At 41.8% G+C, this 17,860-nt stretch overlaps 1 protein-coding gene and 1 long non-coding RNA gene across 2 annotated transcripts in view; both read right to left on the reverse strand.

Moving 5' to 3' along the window:
* Positions 1 to 2,195: 2,195 nt before the first annotated feature.
* LOC104104704 (uncharacterized) lies at positions 2,196 to 3,124 on the reverse strand. Its single transcript, XM_070201273.1, has 2 exons — positions 2,774 to 3,124; positions 2,196 to 2,690 (listed from the first exon to the last, which is right to left on the reverse strand). The coding sequence occupies exons 1-2, from the start codon at positions 3,122 to 3,124 to the stop codon at positions 2,196 to 2,198; spliced, it is 846 nt and encodes a 281-aa protein (XP_070057374.1).
* A 2,086-nt stretch (positions 3,125 to 5,210) lies between these two features.
* LOC104104701 (uncharacterized) overlaps positions 5,211 to 17,860 on the reverse strand; it is a 39,521-nt gene continuing 26,871 nt past the window's right edge. Inside the window, exon 4 of the long non-coding RNA XR_011415497.1 lies at positions 5,211 to 5,751. This is a non-coding gene — a long non-coding RNA (uncharacterized lncRNA). The remainder of the gene's footprint in view (positions 5,752 to 17,860) is intronic.

A 17,860-nucleotide genomic window follows, 5' to 3' on the forward strand; every position in this document is an offset into this window, starting at 1 on the left:
CCTTGATTTGGAAAGTCCCTGTGACTTGGTTGACTACGATTTGGTAGTCACAATAGAGTTTCAATCGTTTCGTCCCATACTGCTAGCCTCAACCCTGCAATTATGGCCTCGTACTCGGCCTCATTGTTAGTCATATCCGGTCACCTTATGGACTGATGAATTACTTTGCCTGTAGGGACCTCGAGTACGAGTCCTAGTCTGGACCCTGATGCGTTGGATACGCCATTAGTGTATAGGACCCAGAGGTCTCGTGTTTGGAGGGAAGCTTGGACGACTTCCTTTTTTACTTCAGACATTATTTTTTAACTGAAGGCGGAGATCACTTGTGACTTTATCATTGTTCACGGCTAGTAGGTGATATCGTACCCGCTTAGCTTGATGACTCATTTGGCCAGTCTCCCCGGTAGATCGGGTTTATGCAAAATGCTCCTCAGGGGAAAGGTTGTGACGACCGAGATGGGGTGGCTTGGAAATAGGATCTAAGCTTTAGTGAAGCTACGACCAAGTCCAGAGCCAATTTCTCGAGGTGCAGATTCCTCGTCTCAGTGTTGATGAGTTTTTTGCTAAAGCAATAGATAGGAGATTGTGTACCTTTATTTTTGTAGATCAAGACTTCACTTACCGCTACCTGGGAGACGGCTAGATAGACGAGGAGTTGGTCCCTCGGTTCAGGTTTTGAAAGCATGGGTGGTGATGATAAGTATGCCTTCAGTTCTCGTACAGCCTAGGCGCACTCGGGAGTCCATTTTGAGGCCGTTCTCCTTCTTGAGTACGCCAAAATATTTGTGAAATCTATCCGACGACCACAAAATGAACCTTGATAGGGCGGCAATTCGACCAGTCAACCTTTAGACTTGCTTTATGGTGGATAAAAGTTCTTGTATCCCCTCGATATCTTTGATTTGGTCTGGGTTGACCTCGATCCCTCGCTGCGATACTAGAAAACCTAAGAACTTTCCCGAGGCTATGCCAAACGCACATTTCTCTAGGTTCATCTTCATTCTGCACCATCTGAATATGTCGAAAGTTTCTTTCAAATGATCAATGTGATCCGCTGCCTTTTCGGAGTTGACCAATATGTCGTCTATATATACTTCCATGGCCTTGCTGAGCTGGTATTTGAACATCTGTTTTACCAATCTTTGATAAGTATCCCTCGCGTTCTTCAGTCCAAACGGCATGACCCTATAGCAATACGTTCCTTGGTGGGTGATGAACGTGGTCTTCTCCTGATCTTCTTCCTCCATATGAATTTTGTTATAGCATGAGTAAGCGTCCAAGAAACTTAATAGTTCGTGCATGGCTATTACGTCGATGAGTTAGTCGTTATGGGGTAATGGGAACGAATCCTTCGGATATGCTTTGTTAAAGTCTGTGAAATCTACACACATCTGCCATTTCCCATTTTTATTTTTGACCATCACTACATTAGTGATCCACTTGGGGTACTTCGACTCCCTGATGGAGTCGTTTTCTAATTATTTTTCCACCTCCTCGTGGACTGCATCGTTGATGGAGAAGTTAAATTTATGCCTGGCATGTCGTACTGGGGGTGGAATGGGTCACGTTTAATTTATGTGTGGCGATTTCCTTTGGAAGCCCAACATATCTGTATGGCTGAAAGAAAACAAATCTACATTAGCTATTAAGAATTACCTTAATTTACATGGCTCCCGAAGTTTGCAGCCGATATAGGCCTTCTTGCTAAGGTCGTTGAGGTCCAACTGAATGGGGTCGAGGTCTTCTATGGTCAAATTTGCAACCTCGACTGTGTCGGGATCCATGATGTCATCCCTGGTATCTTCATGCTTCGACCTCTACCCTATGGATTGCTATTCCTCTTTTTCTTTGTCATTTTTCTATTGGGTGGCTGTGTTATCCAAGGAAATGCGGTAGCATTCCCGGGATGTGCATTGTTCCCCGCGTATGCTGAATATTCCCTATGGTGTTGGGAATTTAATTACTTAGTATAGGCTGGAGGGGATGGCTCTCATAGGATGTATCCATGGTCGTCCCACTATGGCATTGTATGAAGTGGACTGGTCCATGATGTGGAACGTCGTCTCCAGAGTCACGCCGTCGGCCAAGACGGGGAGTGTAATTTCCTCGGATGTCCGCTCAATTGTATTATTAAAATCGGTTAGCGTGATACAGCGTATCATTATCTTATCCTCGAGTCTCATTTGGATAATCACTCAAGGATGGATAATGCATGTGCCACTTCCATCGTCCACCATGATGCGTTTAACATATGTATCTAAAATGCGTAAAGTAATAACGAGGGCATCATTATGAGGAAAAGTTAGACCATCGGCATCCGACTCGTCGAAAATGATACTTTCTACGAGTCTGTCGTACCGTTTGCGGGTGATAGACTGCTTGAGCATGTAAGTGGTAGTGAACTTCATGCCATTCATAGAGGCGTCGCCACCACCGCCGATAATCATATTGATAGTACAAGCTGGCGATGGTGGCTTTGGCAGGCCTTGATATTCACGTCCTATGGCAAAGTTGGTTCTCCCCTTATCGCTTAACATCTCTTTGAGGTGCCCTTGTCGTAACATGTATACGACTTCTTGTCTAAGGGCGATGCAATCTTCTATTTTGTGCCCACATTCCTGGTGGAACTCATAGAGGGCGTCAAATTTTCCGGTGTTTGGTCTTGATCTCATCTTCGGTGGCCACTTCACCTTTGTTCTAAGTTTCTCAAGAGCGTAGACTATTTTTGTAAGTGACACGCAAAAGTTGTGAGCAGATAATAAGGGAGACATACCTCTTTCATTCCGGTGATTCCATGTCCTTGGCCTGGATGGGCCTTCTTTATAGCAGGGGGAGGCGCGGCGGCCTTCCTGATGTATGGTTGGTGTCGTTCCATGTTGGATCGCTGAATCGGGTGGTCACTTCTTGTGTTGTCTCTCAGTTCGTTTCTAAATTTGGCTTGTACTGAGGTTAGCCGCTGAGTTTTTCCATTGATGTCGTCCCCGTCTGCTCGGACCTCGGCACAATAAGCATTATGAATTTCATCCCAAGTGGTTAGAGGATACTTCATCAATCGGCTCAACAGTTTTCCAGTTGCTCTTGAACCATCTCTACTCAACCCGTTCTGGAAAGTTGCGATCGCCATCCATTCGGATACGTTCGGTAAAGACATCCTTACTCTGTTGAATCGGGCGAGGAAGTCCCTAAGTCCCTCTCCCAAGGACTGATTAATAGCGAATACGTCATTTACTCTTGCTTCGACCTTCTTGGCTCAGGCATGCGAATACCATGTTAATGCCCCTCCCGTAAGGGTTTCGCCAAACCTCTTCAGCAAAATAAAGGACACTTGTTCCTTGGCGAGGTCGTTGCCTTTCACAACGGTGACGTAGTGAGTCACATGATACTCAGTATCGGTCATTCCATTGTATATCCTGAGGTAGGGCGGCATTTTGAAGGTCTTTGGTATGGCATGTGGGATGCATCATCGCTGTACAATAGCTCTTCGAACCTGCAGGCATCCCTTTGAGGCAGAAGCTTAGGAGCGCCCGGTATCTTGTCAACTCATTCTTGGTGTTCTTTCATCTGGTCTCAGAGCGATTTGTTTCATTCTCCATTTCTTTCATTCTTTTTAGAAAGACAGTGTCACCTGCACTGTTTGTAATATTGTGAAGTATACTTATCATTAGAGGGTTTGGTCAGTTGCATTACTCGTATGTTTGTTATACCATGCAAGCTCTTGTTGTTTCTGCAGCCAGGCCTGGAGCAGGTTTGTTGAGGATGCTCACTAGCGTGTCGGTCAACCATGCTTCGAGGAGTTTTTTCACAAGTCGGAGCTTCTTTTCTTCTACAGACGTGGAGGTCCCTTTTTCACTGGGTTTTGTTATGCTGCAGTGTGGGGGAGGTGACCTCTCTCACCTAGGGGATGCGTTGGGCGCCATGTCCTCACCTACTGTTTCAGAGTTTTCGTTGATGACATCATGAGGTTGGTTGGGAAGTCACTTGTTATTTTTGTCTTTTCTCCTTGGTTACCTGCCATGTAGGGTTTTGTATGCACAAATAAAGGAGATCTCGGGGTTTTTGATGTTAGTGACTTATGTTAATATAAGATCTAGAGGAAACTAAAATTTTAACTAAGAAATCCTCACATACGACGCCAAATTGTTTGACAGAAAATATAGAGTTTGGTTCAACTAATTCAATATATATATATATATATATATATATATATGGGTTAATCTTAGTTAACAATAATATCCCAAAGATAGAGTTCTTAAAAGTGCAATAAATACTACGTAGGTATACCTTGACAACAACGGCAGCATACAGTCAATATGCAAGAAATAAAAGGCAATAATATAGCATTAAATATTGATGAATAGAAATAAATTTTATTTAAGTAAATAGAATGAATGAGTCACCTCATAAAGGATAGAATCAGTGAATGTTCTTTCTGACAATGATGAATGACGGACAATCCTTTGAATCTCTGAGTTATTCTCGAATCTAGTGAAAAAGTGTAGACAAGAATCTTAGTGAAAAGGTGATATTTGTATACTTGCAATGAAGTCCGATTCGAGACAAGAATCTTAGTGAAAAGGTAATATTTGTCATAGAGTAGTTTTACAAATGAATATCACATGTCCCCTATCATTATGTCTGTTTTTATTTACAGGGAACATGTTCCTAAAACCCTAATAGTACAAGTATAGAGAATATTCACTAAAATATTCAATAGAATATTCTCTTTTGTATCATATCTCGAAACTAATTGTTACAGCTCTGTTAAGGGTGCTCGACCTCGGCCTCGATAACAACCCCTCAACTTTAGTCTTGCTCACTCTTCGACAGCGGCTTTCACTGATAATTAGATTACTTCGGCTCGTGGCATCCGGGGAATGTTTTACTAATACCATTTCGACTAAAGATGAATTTTGACCCATAGAAGATTATCTACATATGAACCCATCTAAGATATGTAGCTTATCACATGGAACAATAAACTCTTAAGAGAGTCTGACAGATAACATTAAAAAAGATGATGAACTAGGATAAAGGTAAAGCAGATACTGGTTAAACTGCATTAACTGATTTTTTTTTTTTTAAAAAGTAACATCGATATCGATTAAAAGATAATAAAATAGATAAAATAAGAAAAATTGAGTGTTTTCCTCCCGTTATAACAAAGGGATCTTCATAACTGAGCACTAAACAAAACCAACATTGCTCTCATCTAAGGGCAGTAAAGTTCAAATTGCTATTATCATTAATCAATGAGATCATTGTTCGAATTTACACAGTATTGAGGCATTCACTGACCACAACTACAGTAATTAGCAACAAACATGAAAATTAAGACTTGATGGTACAGAGCAAAAACTCAGATGAAATAATACTGGGAGCTGAAAATGTACGACCAAAAATAGTACAACACCATATGAATTTGATCATAGCTATTCTATTTGTCTTGCCTATGCTCTCTTGTCACCGGTTGCATACGACAGCTCTATTGGCTCAATAGATTTCCCAGCATCTGATAGGAAATCATACTTGAGGAAACTAAGTTACTTGTATTTTGAAGGCAAAACACCAAGAAAGTCTTAGCTGATCTTAGGCTTGGCTCTTCTAGGCTTTAGCACAAGCCAAAGAACAAAGAAAACAACTAGGAAAGCAGGTATCATATATTGTCATGTCAAACTCGACTTTAACATTCCTCTGCCGGATGCAATATTTTAATAGAGATTGTCTAGAGTTGTATCAATATAATTTACGAACCTGCATAATAGACAAGATCATTTTAGCAAACAAGTTGAGAGAAACACGTGTTGAGTGAAAAGTGAAGACACTTTTGCATGCCAAATTAATGTTGCTTAATGCTTGCTAAGCATCGTCCTCGGTAAAATATCATATACACGTGTGACTCCCATATGCAGTAAATCAAGATATTCTACTATGTACTATCTCAAATTGGTTACACATGTAAGTGCAAGACTAACAATAAGGATGTCATCACATATCAGGTAAGGGTAAGTGTAGTGTAGCACATCAGTGATTGTCACACAACAAACGAAAGATGCTAACCCTTTTACCGCATCCTCTAAGGTATGGACAAGTCTCAAGGCATCCACATAACACAGTTCCCCACTGACAGTTGAAATCTGGAAGGGATCCATAACATGAAATAAATTGGCTAGAAGGTTTCATAAACATGCTAAATTTAAGACAACGAGAGCCAACAAGATCAAACTATTTCTGGAAAATATCGTTTTAACTTATGCAGCAAATGCAGATCAATGAGTTTGAAATAAGAACAAATCCTTCCATACAGAGGCAGAGCTAAAATTTAAATCTTTTGGGTTCTGAGCTGAACTTGTCATTGAATCCATATCTAGTCTTGTTTACTGGGTTCACAATTAGATATTCATACAACTTTAATTAAATTTGTAATACAAATGCAAGATCTAACCAATTGTTGTTGGGTTCGTCTGAACCCATAAGTAATGATCTAGCTCCACCTCTGATTCCATAGAGCTTGGAATGATAGAGCACCAAGTGCTATTTATCTTGCAAAAAAATTGAGCAAAAGGTATTTGGCAAAACATTGTAAAAACCGTAAATCATGAACTCTTCCCAACAAGCTAACAACATAACTGTATTTGTTCATTAGCTCACGCTCATGGGTTTTGAAGCGCTTAAAAGTCTGTTCTGCTTTCGAAGATTAAGTATCCATAAAGAGAAACTCTATTAAATGGGCAATTACGAAAAACAACTTATATGTAAAAACGTCATCAACTTTTTCTGACTGGTAAGAACATCAGCAACTTACTTAGGAAGAAAGCTTTTTAAAGCTAGTTGTCCGTTGTTCAAACCAACAAAAGATCACTCAATATTTTATGCACAATTGACTTGCAGAGAACATTGTATTATGCAGAAGAAGTGATAAAACCTATTAACACCAAAGGCCCTTATTCACTATTCAAATAGATAAAATATACTATCTTTTATGCACTCTGTTGAAGACAATTTGCAAAACCTTCTAGTGGAATATATCCAATGAAACCACTCACAAAAAATGACAAATTGTGCCATCAAAATAATCTTTTACTTGTACTCATCAAAATAGACCAATCATAAAGGATACACGTCTGCTCCATAATAAGGCAATGAACATCCGAATTGACCAATTGAATGGACTCTTCACAGAGAAGTCAATACATAGCTTCGAGCAATAGTGTCTGAAAGGAATTTGGAGATATGCCAGCCTTGGGAAGTGATGGATAGAGGTTTGCATCCAACTAACCAAATCCAATCCTGTTGAAAGTGTGGTGAGAAGAACAGAAGAAACTAGAACTCAAATTACCAACTTTTGTCTCTACGTAAAATGTTAAACCCAACTCAAGTTACCACTTCTGGCTCAAGGTAAAACACTAGGTTAAAGAATAAATAACACATTATATATATATATATATATATATATATATATATATATATATATATATATATATATATTGCATTTTCATGAGTACTGTATACGGTCGAAACTGATTTTGACCTTCATACGTCTAATCGAGATCGAAACATAATGGATCGAAGAAAGTCTTTATAATATTGAGATGGGATCCAAAGAAGGCACGAACGAGCTTCGATGTTCAAGGATAATTCAAACACCGAATTCGAAGTCATACTCGAGCTCGGGTCCGAATCGAACTATGATGAGATGTTATGGAATCGAGCTTAAGGGGCAAAGGCCAACCGACACTGAGCCCGAGTCATTACCAAACCCCGAGTCAGCATCGATCTCAAGTCTGCATCGAGATCTAAAAATAATACCGACCAGCACCGAGTCTGATCAAGCTCGAGCTCACATACAAGAGTCGTTGCAATTAGGGAGAGAATCTTGGTGGAAATTAGGGAAAAGTTGATTTATCATGGGTTCTCCACTATGTATTTTTAATTATATCTAAAGTAGGATCCTCCACTATAAAAATGATGGCTACATTTCTGCAAAGGCAGCTTTTTGTTCACATTGTAACAAGAATCCTATTTTCTCATATTGAAAGATTAACCGTTTGAGCTCCATTACTTCATCTTGTTTTGTTCATTCATTTTCCTCTTTTATATTGTGTTATCTTTCATCCTTTATAGTCAAGATTGGATATTTCTATTTCTCTCTAGCCATTTGTGTCAAAGTTATACCACATATCTTTAGAACTACGTATAAATTCAACTCTATCCGATTTTTTGGGTAAACAGTTTAGCGCCCACCGTGGGGCTAAGGATAATAGTGGTTATTTGATATGAATCTGCAAAAACACGTCGTTTTGCGCTTGTGTCTGAAAGTGTCTTTGATTTCGGATTAGCAACGACTAAACTATCAATTAAATGGCCTTACCAATCGACAACGAAGTTGGTCTTCAAGATGAAAACAACAACTTGACACCAAGTACCAAAAGGCCGCTTGTCAACGCCGTTGGAGCTCGAATCGAAGTGTCGATAGACATTAATTCGTATGTGGCCATTGAGGCGAACCTACATTCTGAACCTAAAAATAGCATACATGGTGGCACTCGATCTGCAGCTCGAGATACCCATAACGTCGAGGAAAATGGTGACAGCTTGCATATGATTTTCGAAATGTAGCAAGCTCAACAGGCAGCGATAGCTCAGTTGCAAATTCAAACCCAGATACCGAGCAGGTCGGAGCCCAGTCAACCCCGAGAAATCTCCCATACTACTGAACCAGCTGTAGTGAAATCAAATGAGCAGGAGTCGGGGACTAATCCCAAAATTGCTAGGACGTTCGAAGAACTGACCAAATGAATAGAATCTGGATAAAGGAGGATCGAAGAAAATGACAAAAAGGTGGAAACATACAACTCCAGGGTTGATCAGATCCCAGGGGCACCACCAATATTGAAGGGCTTAGATTCCAAAAAATTCATACAAAAGCCTTTCCCCCCAAGCGCGGCTCCTAAACCGATCCCAAAGAAGTTTCACGTGCCCGAGATTCCTAAATATAACGGAACTACCGACCCCAACGAACATGTCACCTCATACACATGTGCCATCAAAGGGAACGATCTAGAGGATGATGAGATCGAATCCGTATTATTGAAGAAATTCGGTGAAACCCTGTCAAAGGGAGCAATGATATGGTATCATAATTTGCTTCTATTGATTTTTTTGCTATGCTTATATATTCCTTCGAAAAAGCACATACCGGGGCCATAAAAGTCGAGACCAGGAAGTCGGACCTATTCAAGGTTAGACAAAAGGATAACGAGATGCGAAGGGAGTTCGTATATCGTTTTCAAACAAAACGAATGGATCTGCCACCAGTCACAGACGATTGGGTTGTTAAGGCTTTCACTCAAGGTTCAACGAACAAAATTCGACGGCTTCACGACGGTTGAAGCATAACCTGATCGAGTACCCATCTATCACTTGGGCCGACATGCATAATCGGTACCAATCAAAAATTAGAGTCGAAGATGATCAGCTGGGGTCTAAACTCGCTGCTCGAAGGGATATCAATCGAGAACAAGGTCCGATCAGGGACCGATACCGACCGTATAATGAAAACCACAAAATCAATTAATTGAGACGTAACCCCAGACAAAGCAAAAAAAGAAGTGATCGAGGTCAAGGGTCTCAGGGGATGATGAACAAAAGTGGGTTCGATAGGCCTACTAGATCTAAGGAAGCATCACAGTTATCGGAATATAACTTCAGTATTGATGTATCTGCCATCGTGTCGGCTATCGGACGCATCAAAGACACTAAATGGCCTCGACCCATGCAAGTCGACCCTGCCCAGAGGAATCCCAATCAAATATGCGAATATCATGGCAACCATGGCCACAGAACGGAAGATTGCAGACAACTAAGAAAGGAGGTAGCCCGGTTATTCAATAAAGGGCACCTTCGAGATTTTTTAAGTGAAAAGGCGAAGAACCATTTCACAAACAGGGATTTCGGCAAACAAAACGAACAAAATGTCAACCACATGATCATCGGCGACGTCGATACCCCTCAATGGTCGGTGCTTAAACGCACTAAGACATAGATTATGAGAGAAAAGTGACCTCGAACTCAGGATTACGCACCCATAGGAACTTTGTTCTTCAATGATGAAGATGCAGAAAGGGTCATAAAACCTCATAATGATGCACTGGTAATATCCGTACTTATGAATAAAACTAAAGTTAAGCGTGTGTTAATTGATCCAGGTAGCTCGGCCAACATCATTAGATCTAAGGTTGTAGAACAGCTCGGTCTACAGGACCAAGTCATACCCGTAACCCTGGTTCTAAACGGATTCAATATGGCATGTGAAACCACCGAAGGCGAGATAATTCTGCCGATAAACATGGATGGGACCATCCAGGAAATGAAGTTTCACGTAATCGAAGGCGACATGAGGTACACGCCCTTTTTGGAAGGCCATGGATCCAGAACATGAGAGTTGTACCTTCAAACCTACACCAGGTTCTTAAATTCCCAAACTTAGAATGTATGTAGATTACAAGGATTTAAACAAGTCATGCCCCAAAGATTCTTTTCCACTGCCTAACATCGATTGCATGATCGATGCCAAAGCCGGCCATGAGATCCTTACTTTTCTCGATGCCTATTCCGGGTATAATCAAATCCAAATGAACCAGGAAGACCAGGAAAAGACTTCATTTGTAACCAAGTATGGAACATATTGTTATAATGTGATGTCCTTCGGGCTAAAAAATGCAGGAGCTACTTACCAATGCCAACTAAATAAAATATTCGAGGAAAAAATAGTTAAATCAATGGAAGTTTATATTGATGACATGCTAGTTAAGTCCCTGCGCGCAGAGGACCATTTGGCTCATTTGCAGGAAATATTTGAGATTTTAAGGAAATACAACATGAAGCTCAACCCCGAGAAATGTGCTTTCGGGGTCAGTTCGGGCAAATTCCTCGGCTTCATGGTATCAAATCGGGGGATCGAGATTAACCCCGATAAAATCAAGGACATCGAAGACATCGCTATTGTGGACAGTGTAAAAGTCATGCAGAGGCTAACGGGACGGATTGCTGCCTTAGGCCGATTCATTTCAAGGTCGTCAGATCGAAGTCACAAATTTTTCTCTCTACTCAAAAAGAAGAACGATTTTGCTTGGACCCCGGAATGCCAACAGGCATTAGAGGAATTAAAGCGGTATCTATCGAGCCTACCACTGCTTCATAATCCAAAAACAGACGAAAAACTTTGCTTGTACTTGGCAGTATCGGAAATCGCGGTAAGTGGTGTCCTAGTTCGAGAAAAGCAAGGTACGCAATTTCCCGTTTATTATGTAAGTCAAACCTTAGGAGAAGCAAAAACTAGATATCCACACTTACAAAAATTGATACTTGCACTGATAAGCGCCTCTAGAAAGTTAAGATCGTACTTTCAATATCACCCCATATGCATATTGACCACTTACCCACTTCATAATATTTTGCACAAGCCCGAACTATCAGGATGATTGGCCAAATGGTCCGTCAAACTCAGTTGATACGATATCGAATATCAACCCCGTAAGGCCATCAAGTCTCGAATTTTAGCGAACATCATGGCTGATTTCATGCCGACACTCGTACCCGAATTTGAAAAAGAACTCTTATTGAAATCTGGTTCATCATCGGGTGTATGGACCCTTTTTACCGATGGGGCTTCGAACGTAAAGGGGTCCGGGCTAGGCATCGTTTTAAAGCCGCTCACGGGTAGCACCATTAGGCAATCTATCAAAACTACTAGGTTGACTAACAATGAGGCCGAGTATGAGGCCATGATTGTAGGTCTCGAGCTAGCTAAAAGCTTAGGAGCGGAAGATATTGAAGCCAAATGTGACTCTTTACTGGTGGTAAATCAAGTAAACAAAACCTTCGAAGTTCGAGAGGATAGAATGCAAAGGTATTTGGACAAACTGCAGGTCACTTTGCACCATTTCAAAGAATGGACTTTACAGCATGTTCCACGAGAACAAAATAGTGAGGCCGATACACTTGCAAATTTGGGATCATTGGTCGAGGAAGGCAAGATAAGCTCAGGGGTTGTCGTTCAACTCTCGATATCCGTAATCGAAGAAGGTCATGCCGAGATAAATTCTACAAGCTTAACCTGGGATTAGAGGAATAAGTATATTGAATACTTACAGAATGGAAAGCTCCCATCGGACCCTAAGAATTCGAGGGCCCTACGAACCAAAGCTACTCGATTCACATTGGCTGCAGATGGAACATTATACCGAAGGACATTCGATGGACCATTGGCAGTATGCTTAGGTCTAGGAGACACTGACTATGTCCTAGGTGAGGTACACAAGGGCACTTGTGGAAATCACTCCGGTGCCGATTTATTAGTCCGAAAGATAATCAGGACAGGGTATTATTGGATCTATATGGACAAAGATGCAAAGGAGTTTGTTCGAAAATGAGACAAATGTCAAAGATTTACACCAATGATCCATCAGCCCGGAGAGTAACTTCACTCAGTCCTATCCCCATAGCCATTCATGAAATGGGGAATGGATATCGTTGGCCCTCTGCCATCGGCCCCAGGTAAAGCTAAGTTCATTTTATTTATGACTGACTATTTCTCTAAATGGGTTGAAGCACAAGAGTTTGTGAAAGTAAGAGAGAAAGAGGTCATAGACTTTATCTGGGATCATATCGTATGTCGATTCGGGATACCCGCCGAAATAGTGTGTGAAAATGGGAAATAGTTTGCCGGTAGCAAAGTGACTAAATTCCTCGAATACCACAAAATAAAAAGGATATTATCAATACTTTATCACCCTAGTGGGCATGGACAGGCCAAATCAACGAACAAAACTATCATTCAAAACCTAAAGAAAAGGCTGAACGACGCTAAGGGAAAATCGAGAGAAATCCTACACGAAGTTCTTTCGCCATATCAAACAACATCAAAATCTAGTACGGGGGCAACCCCGTTCTCCTTTGTATATGGCTCAGAAGCCTTGATTCCAGTTGAAGTCGGGGAACCCAGTCCCAGGTTTCGATATACAACAGAAGAGTCAAATAACGAGGCTATGAACACAAGCCTCGAATTATCGGATGAAAAATGAGAAGCTGCTCTCGTCCAATTGGCAGCCCAAAAGCAGCGAATAGAAAGATACAATAATCGAAGAACCAAGCTTCACCATTTTAAACTCGGGGACTTAGGGCTAAGGAAAGTCACCCTCAGTACCCGAAATCCAAACTAAGGAAAACTAGGTCCAAACTGGGAAGGACTGTATCAGGTTCTCGAAAACGTCGGAAAAGGATCCTACAAGCTCGGTATTATAAACGGCAAACAACTATCAAGCAATTGGAATATGTCGCACCTAAAACGATACTATTTCTAAGGTACGACCCTCCCATATTCGTTTATATTTCGAAACTAACCCCTGCAGAAGTCCGATCAGGAGCTAGGATGGATCCTTTAATATGAAGCCCTAGGTCTGAAAGCACGCGTTGCACTCTTTTTCCCTTAGACCGGTTTTATCCCAAATGGGTTTTTCGGCAAGGTTTTTAATGAGGCAACCATTGATTGTGCTAACTTAGAAACAATTCGACAGTATCCGAGGCCTCTTTACAATCGACCTTGAATACTGGCGGGGTATTAGCCCTCAAATATATCAAGTTTGATGTAATAAAGTTACTTCATAACAACAGGGTTCTGATAGGAAAAATTATAAGAGCCAAATGGTCAAAATGAACCATGCTCATATAGTTGGCTCGAGCCCTGACGCAAAACATGGACACATGTATAATGACTTACAAAGAAAAATTTCTTCTTTACCGATATCTTATATCCAAGAAAGATTCCCTTATTTCGAGATTTATTATACAAACAGGCTTAAGATAAATCAACGAGTTCAAGCAACACTCACTCAACTATAAAGCCCAAGGGCTACACCAACTTGAGTTCGAGCAACCATTCTCACTCGGGGATGATCTATTAAGCCCATGGACTACATTACTTCGAGTTTGAAATCACTCACTCTACTATTAAGCCTACAAGCCACATTACTTCAAGTTCGAAATCACTCACTCAACTACTAAGCCTACGGGCTACATTACTTCGAGTTATCACTCACTCGACTATTAAGCCTACGGGCTACATTACTTCGAGTTTGAAATCACTCACTCGACTATTAAGTCTACGGGCCATATTACTTTGAGTTCGAAATCACTCACTCGACTACTAAGCCTACGGGCTACATTACTTCGAGTTCAAAATCACTCACTCAACTATTAAGCCTACGGGCTACATTACTTCGAGTTCGAAAACACTCACTCGACTACTAAGCCTATGGGCTACATTACTTCGAGTTCGAAATCACTCACTCGACTACTAAGCCTGCGGGCCACATTACTTCGAGTTCAAAATCACTAAGCCTACGGGCTACATTACTTCGAGTTCGAAATCACTCACTCGACTACTAAGCCTACGGGCTACATTACTTCGAGTTCTAAATCACTCACTCGACTACTAAGCCTGCGGGCTACATTACTTCGAGTTCGAAATCACTCACTCGATTATTAAGCCTACGGGCCACATTACTTCGAGTTCGAAATCACTCACTCGATTACTAAGCCTACAGACTACATTACTTCGAGTTCGAAATCACTCACTCGACTATTAAGCGTACGGGCTACATTACTTCAAGTTCGAAATCACTCACTCGACTAATAAGCCTACGGGCTACATTACTTCGAGTTTGAAATCACTCACTTGACTACTAAGCCTACGGGCTACAATACTTCAAGTTCAAAATCACTAAGCCTACGGGCTACATTACTTCGAGTTCGAAAAAGCTCACTCGGATATAAAGGCTACAAAGTCCAAATTCGATTAAATTGCCTAAAGCCTTAGGAAAACATTCATAAGGCATGAATAAAATAAAACCTTCACAAGATAGAAAATAAAATAGAGGCAAGATGGGAAAAGAAAATATATTTGTATATATTTACAGGATTGTTTACATGATTGTTTGCAACATCCGAAATAGAAACTAAGGGACTAAGTTTCTTGATTATTTCCGGGGGCGGTATCTTCTCCATCGGGCTCCTCCCCGCTCTCGGACGCGCTCTTGCTTCCATCATCATCATCATCAGAAGCCAAGGCTTCAACATCGACTTCGAGCTCCTAAGCCTTTTTTATCTCTTCAGTAAGGTCAAAACCTCGAGCGTGGATCTCCTCGAGGGTCTCCATCCGAGATCGGCACTTAGCAAGCTCAGCAACTCAATGTGCTTGAGTGTTGGCAATCTCAGTTGCCTCTCTTGCTTGTACCTGAGCAGCTTCAGCATCAGCCCGATAAACAGCCACAAATGTATCCGCATCGGCCTTTGCCTTTTCGGCGTCAGATTCGGCCTTAGCGAGTTCAGAGGCCAACCGAGCCTCGAGCTCCTCTATTCTTCTTACATGAACCAAGCTTTTCTCCTTCATACTTTGAAGCTAGTTTTCGGTCGATGACAATTGGGCTCGAGCAGCCTCTTTCTCTGCAGCAAAGCGGTCCATACCTTCTTTCAACTTCAACGACTCCGCTTTTCTCATATCAACCTCCTCACGAAGTTTCCCGATCATCTAAATTTTCTGCTGTAGCTGTGAGACCGAAATATTAGACATCGTTCCGGTATCGGGCCCATAGGCTTTTAAAAGTATCATTACCTGCTCAGACAGATTGGTCTGATCTTGGTGAGCCTTGGCCAACTCAGCTCAAAGGTCTTTCATTTCCTCTCCCATTTGCCCTAAGAGGAGTTTAAAGGAGTTTCTCTCCTCCGTGAGCCATTGAAGATCGATCTCGAACCGATGCAGCTCAGCTCGAGATCGAGAACATCCTTCTTGATGAATCGCCACGTCCTACGAAGAAGGAAGAAAAGAAGTTAGGAAAGAATAGTAAAACATGAAAAATAATATCAACAAAGAGAGTTAAGAGCTTACCCAATTTAGAGCTAGCTGCACTTCACAGAGAAGGCATGACACATCACTAGGGCCAGCAGCGTCCTCGACCCCAGTAAACAGATCACGGAAAGGGTCCTCCCCTTTATAAGACTGGCTCATCTCGAGGGCCCATAAAGCTTGGGCTTCTCTCATAGCCCCTTCAGAAAAGTCAAGGAGAGTGGGTGACTCTTCGATTACTATTTCCCCAGGCGACTCTCTTAGGGCGTTCTCCTCAGTTCGGAGAGCTTCAGGATTGGCCCCTTCCGATGTACCCACCGTTTGTTGACTTCGGTAGGAAGCATCCTCGATCTCGAGTGACTCGGGCACTTTGCCTGAACCTTCCTCCGATATCTCCTCGGTTCGAGGTGGATCCTTATAAATCACCGTCGATTCAGCCGCCTTTGGGGCATCGGTGCTTTTCTTCATTCAGGCTGCCAGCACGGGCCCGCCATTTTCTTTTGCTTCTTCATCGTCATCCCTTAGATGCAGAACTGATTCTACGGTCAAAGAAATGGTATTCTTCTTCGGCTTATGAGCCGTCCTCTTCTTCGATTTTAGATCTTCGGGAACGGAGGCCCTTTTCCTCTTATTATCCTTCACCATCTTTGGAACGGGCGCCGAAGCCTCTTCCTCGACGGACGAAGGCCTCAAAACTGCATCTTTTCCCACACCTACATACGGGAAAATTTATTGAAGTATATGGAAAGCATCTCGTTCGAACTACCAAAAGATATGAGAAAGGGGCTTACCATGATTTTTGGTCTCCTATTGGCCCTTTGACAAATCACGCCATGAGCGCTCGGCGTATGTGTAGGTCGAAACTAGATCTCGTACCCAGTTCTTGAGATCGGGAACTGCGCCGGGCATCCAGGGAACTGATGCATCACAAAAGGGGGGATATCGGTGAGAAAATAAATGAAAGGGCAAAATAGTAGGAAATAATAGCAGAATTACACTTACGCTTCATGTTCCACTCCTCGGGAAAAGGCATCTTTTCAGTTGGAAATAGGTCTGAAGTCCTTACTCGAATGAACCTTCCCATCCAGCCTTGATCCCTGTCCTCGTATATACTCGAGAACAAAGCCTTGGTAGCCCTACGCTGAAGTTTTATTAACCGTCCTCGAAAAAGGCGAGGACGGTACAATCGGATGAGATGGTCGAGGGTGAACGGCATCCCCTCAAGTTTGTTCACAAAGTATCGGATCAAAATAATGATCCGCCAAAAAGAAGGATGGACCTGGCCTAGGGTTATTTGGTATTGATGGCAGAAGTCAATAATAACGGGGTCGAGGGGACCTAGAGTGAAAGGGTAATTATACACACTTTAAAACCCTTTCACGTAAGTGGTGTTATCTTTCTTTAGCTGTTTGAGGTGCCTCTCGGTTATCGAACACATGTACCTCAATACTGGCTAACATCGGCCGGGAACCGATGAGCCTTTATCAACCTTAAAATCAGAGGTAAGAACACATGCCCCAGGAACGCACTCCACGGGTCATGGCTCTACTGGTGTTTCGTCGGCAGCAGACTGTGAAGAAGAAGCTTTATCTTTTTGAGGAATGGTATGTGATGTTTTCGCCATTTTTGAATTTAAAGGTCAAGAATAGAAGAAAGTGACAAAGATTTGGTAGTTTTGAAGAAGGATTTTTGCAGAGAGGAATCACATATTTGCGAATAAACTCAAAGGATACGAAAAAGAACTTGAAAAATTTGGAAGATTGAAGATGTAAAAGTGATAAATGGTAAAAGGGATGGCTATTTATAGATTAAAGCAATGGCGGTTCAATATCAGCGGTGGCCGACCACCTTCTGGCATGCATTAAATGCCTTGGTAAACTAAATTGACGGGACATCTATCACGTAAGTCATGAACGGGCTCGATGCGAACGTCAGTGCATATCCAATCAAGCCATTGAG

The sequence above is a fragment of the Nicotiana tomentosiformis genome, chromosome 4, assembly GCF_000390325.3.
Source record: "Nicotiana tomentosiformis chromosome 4, ASM39032v3, whole genome shotgun sequence".
Taxonomy (NCBI): Eukaryota; Viridiplantae; Streptophyta; class Magnoliopsida; order Solanales; family Solanaceae; genus Nicotiana; species Nicotiana tomentosiformis.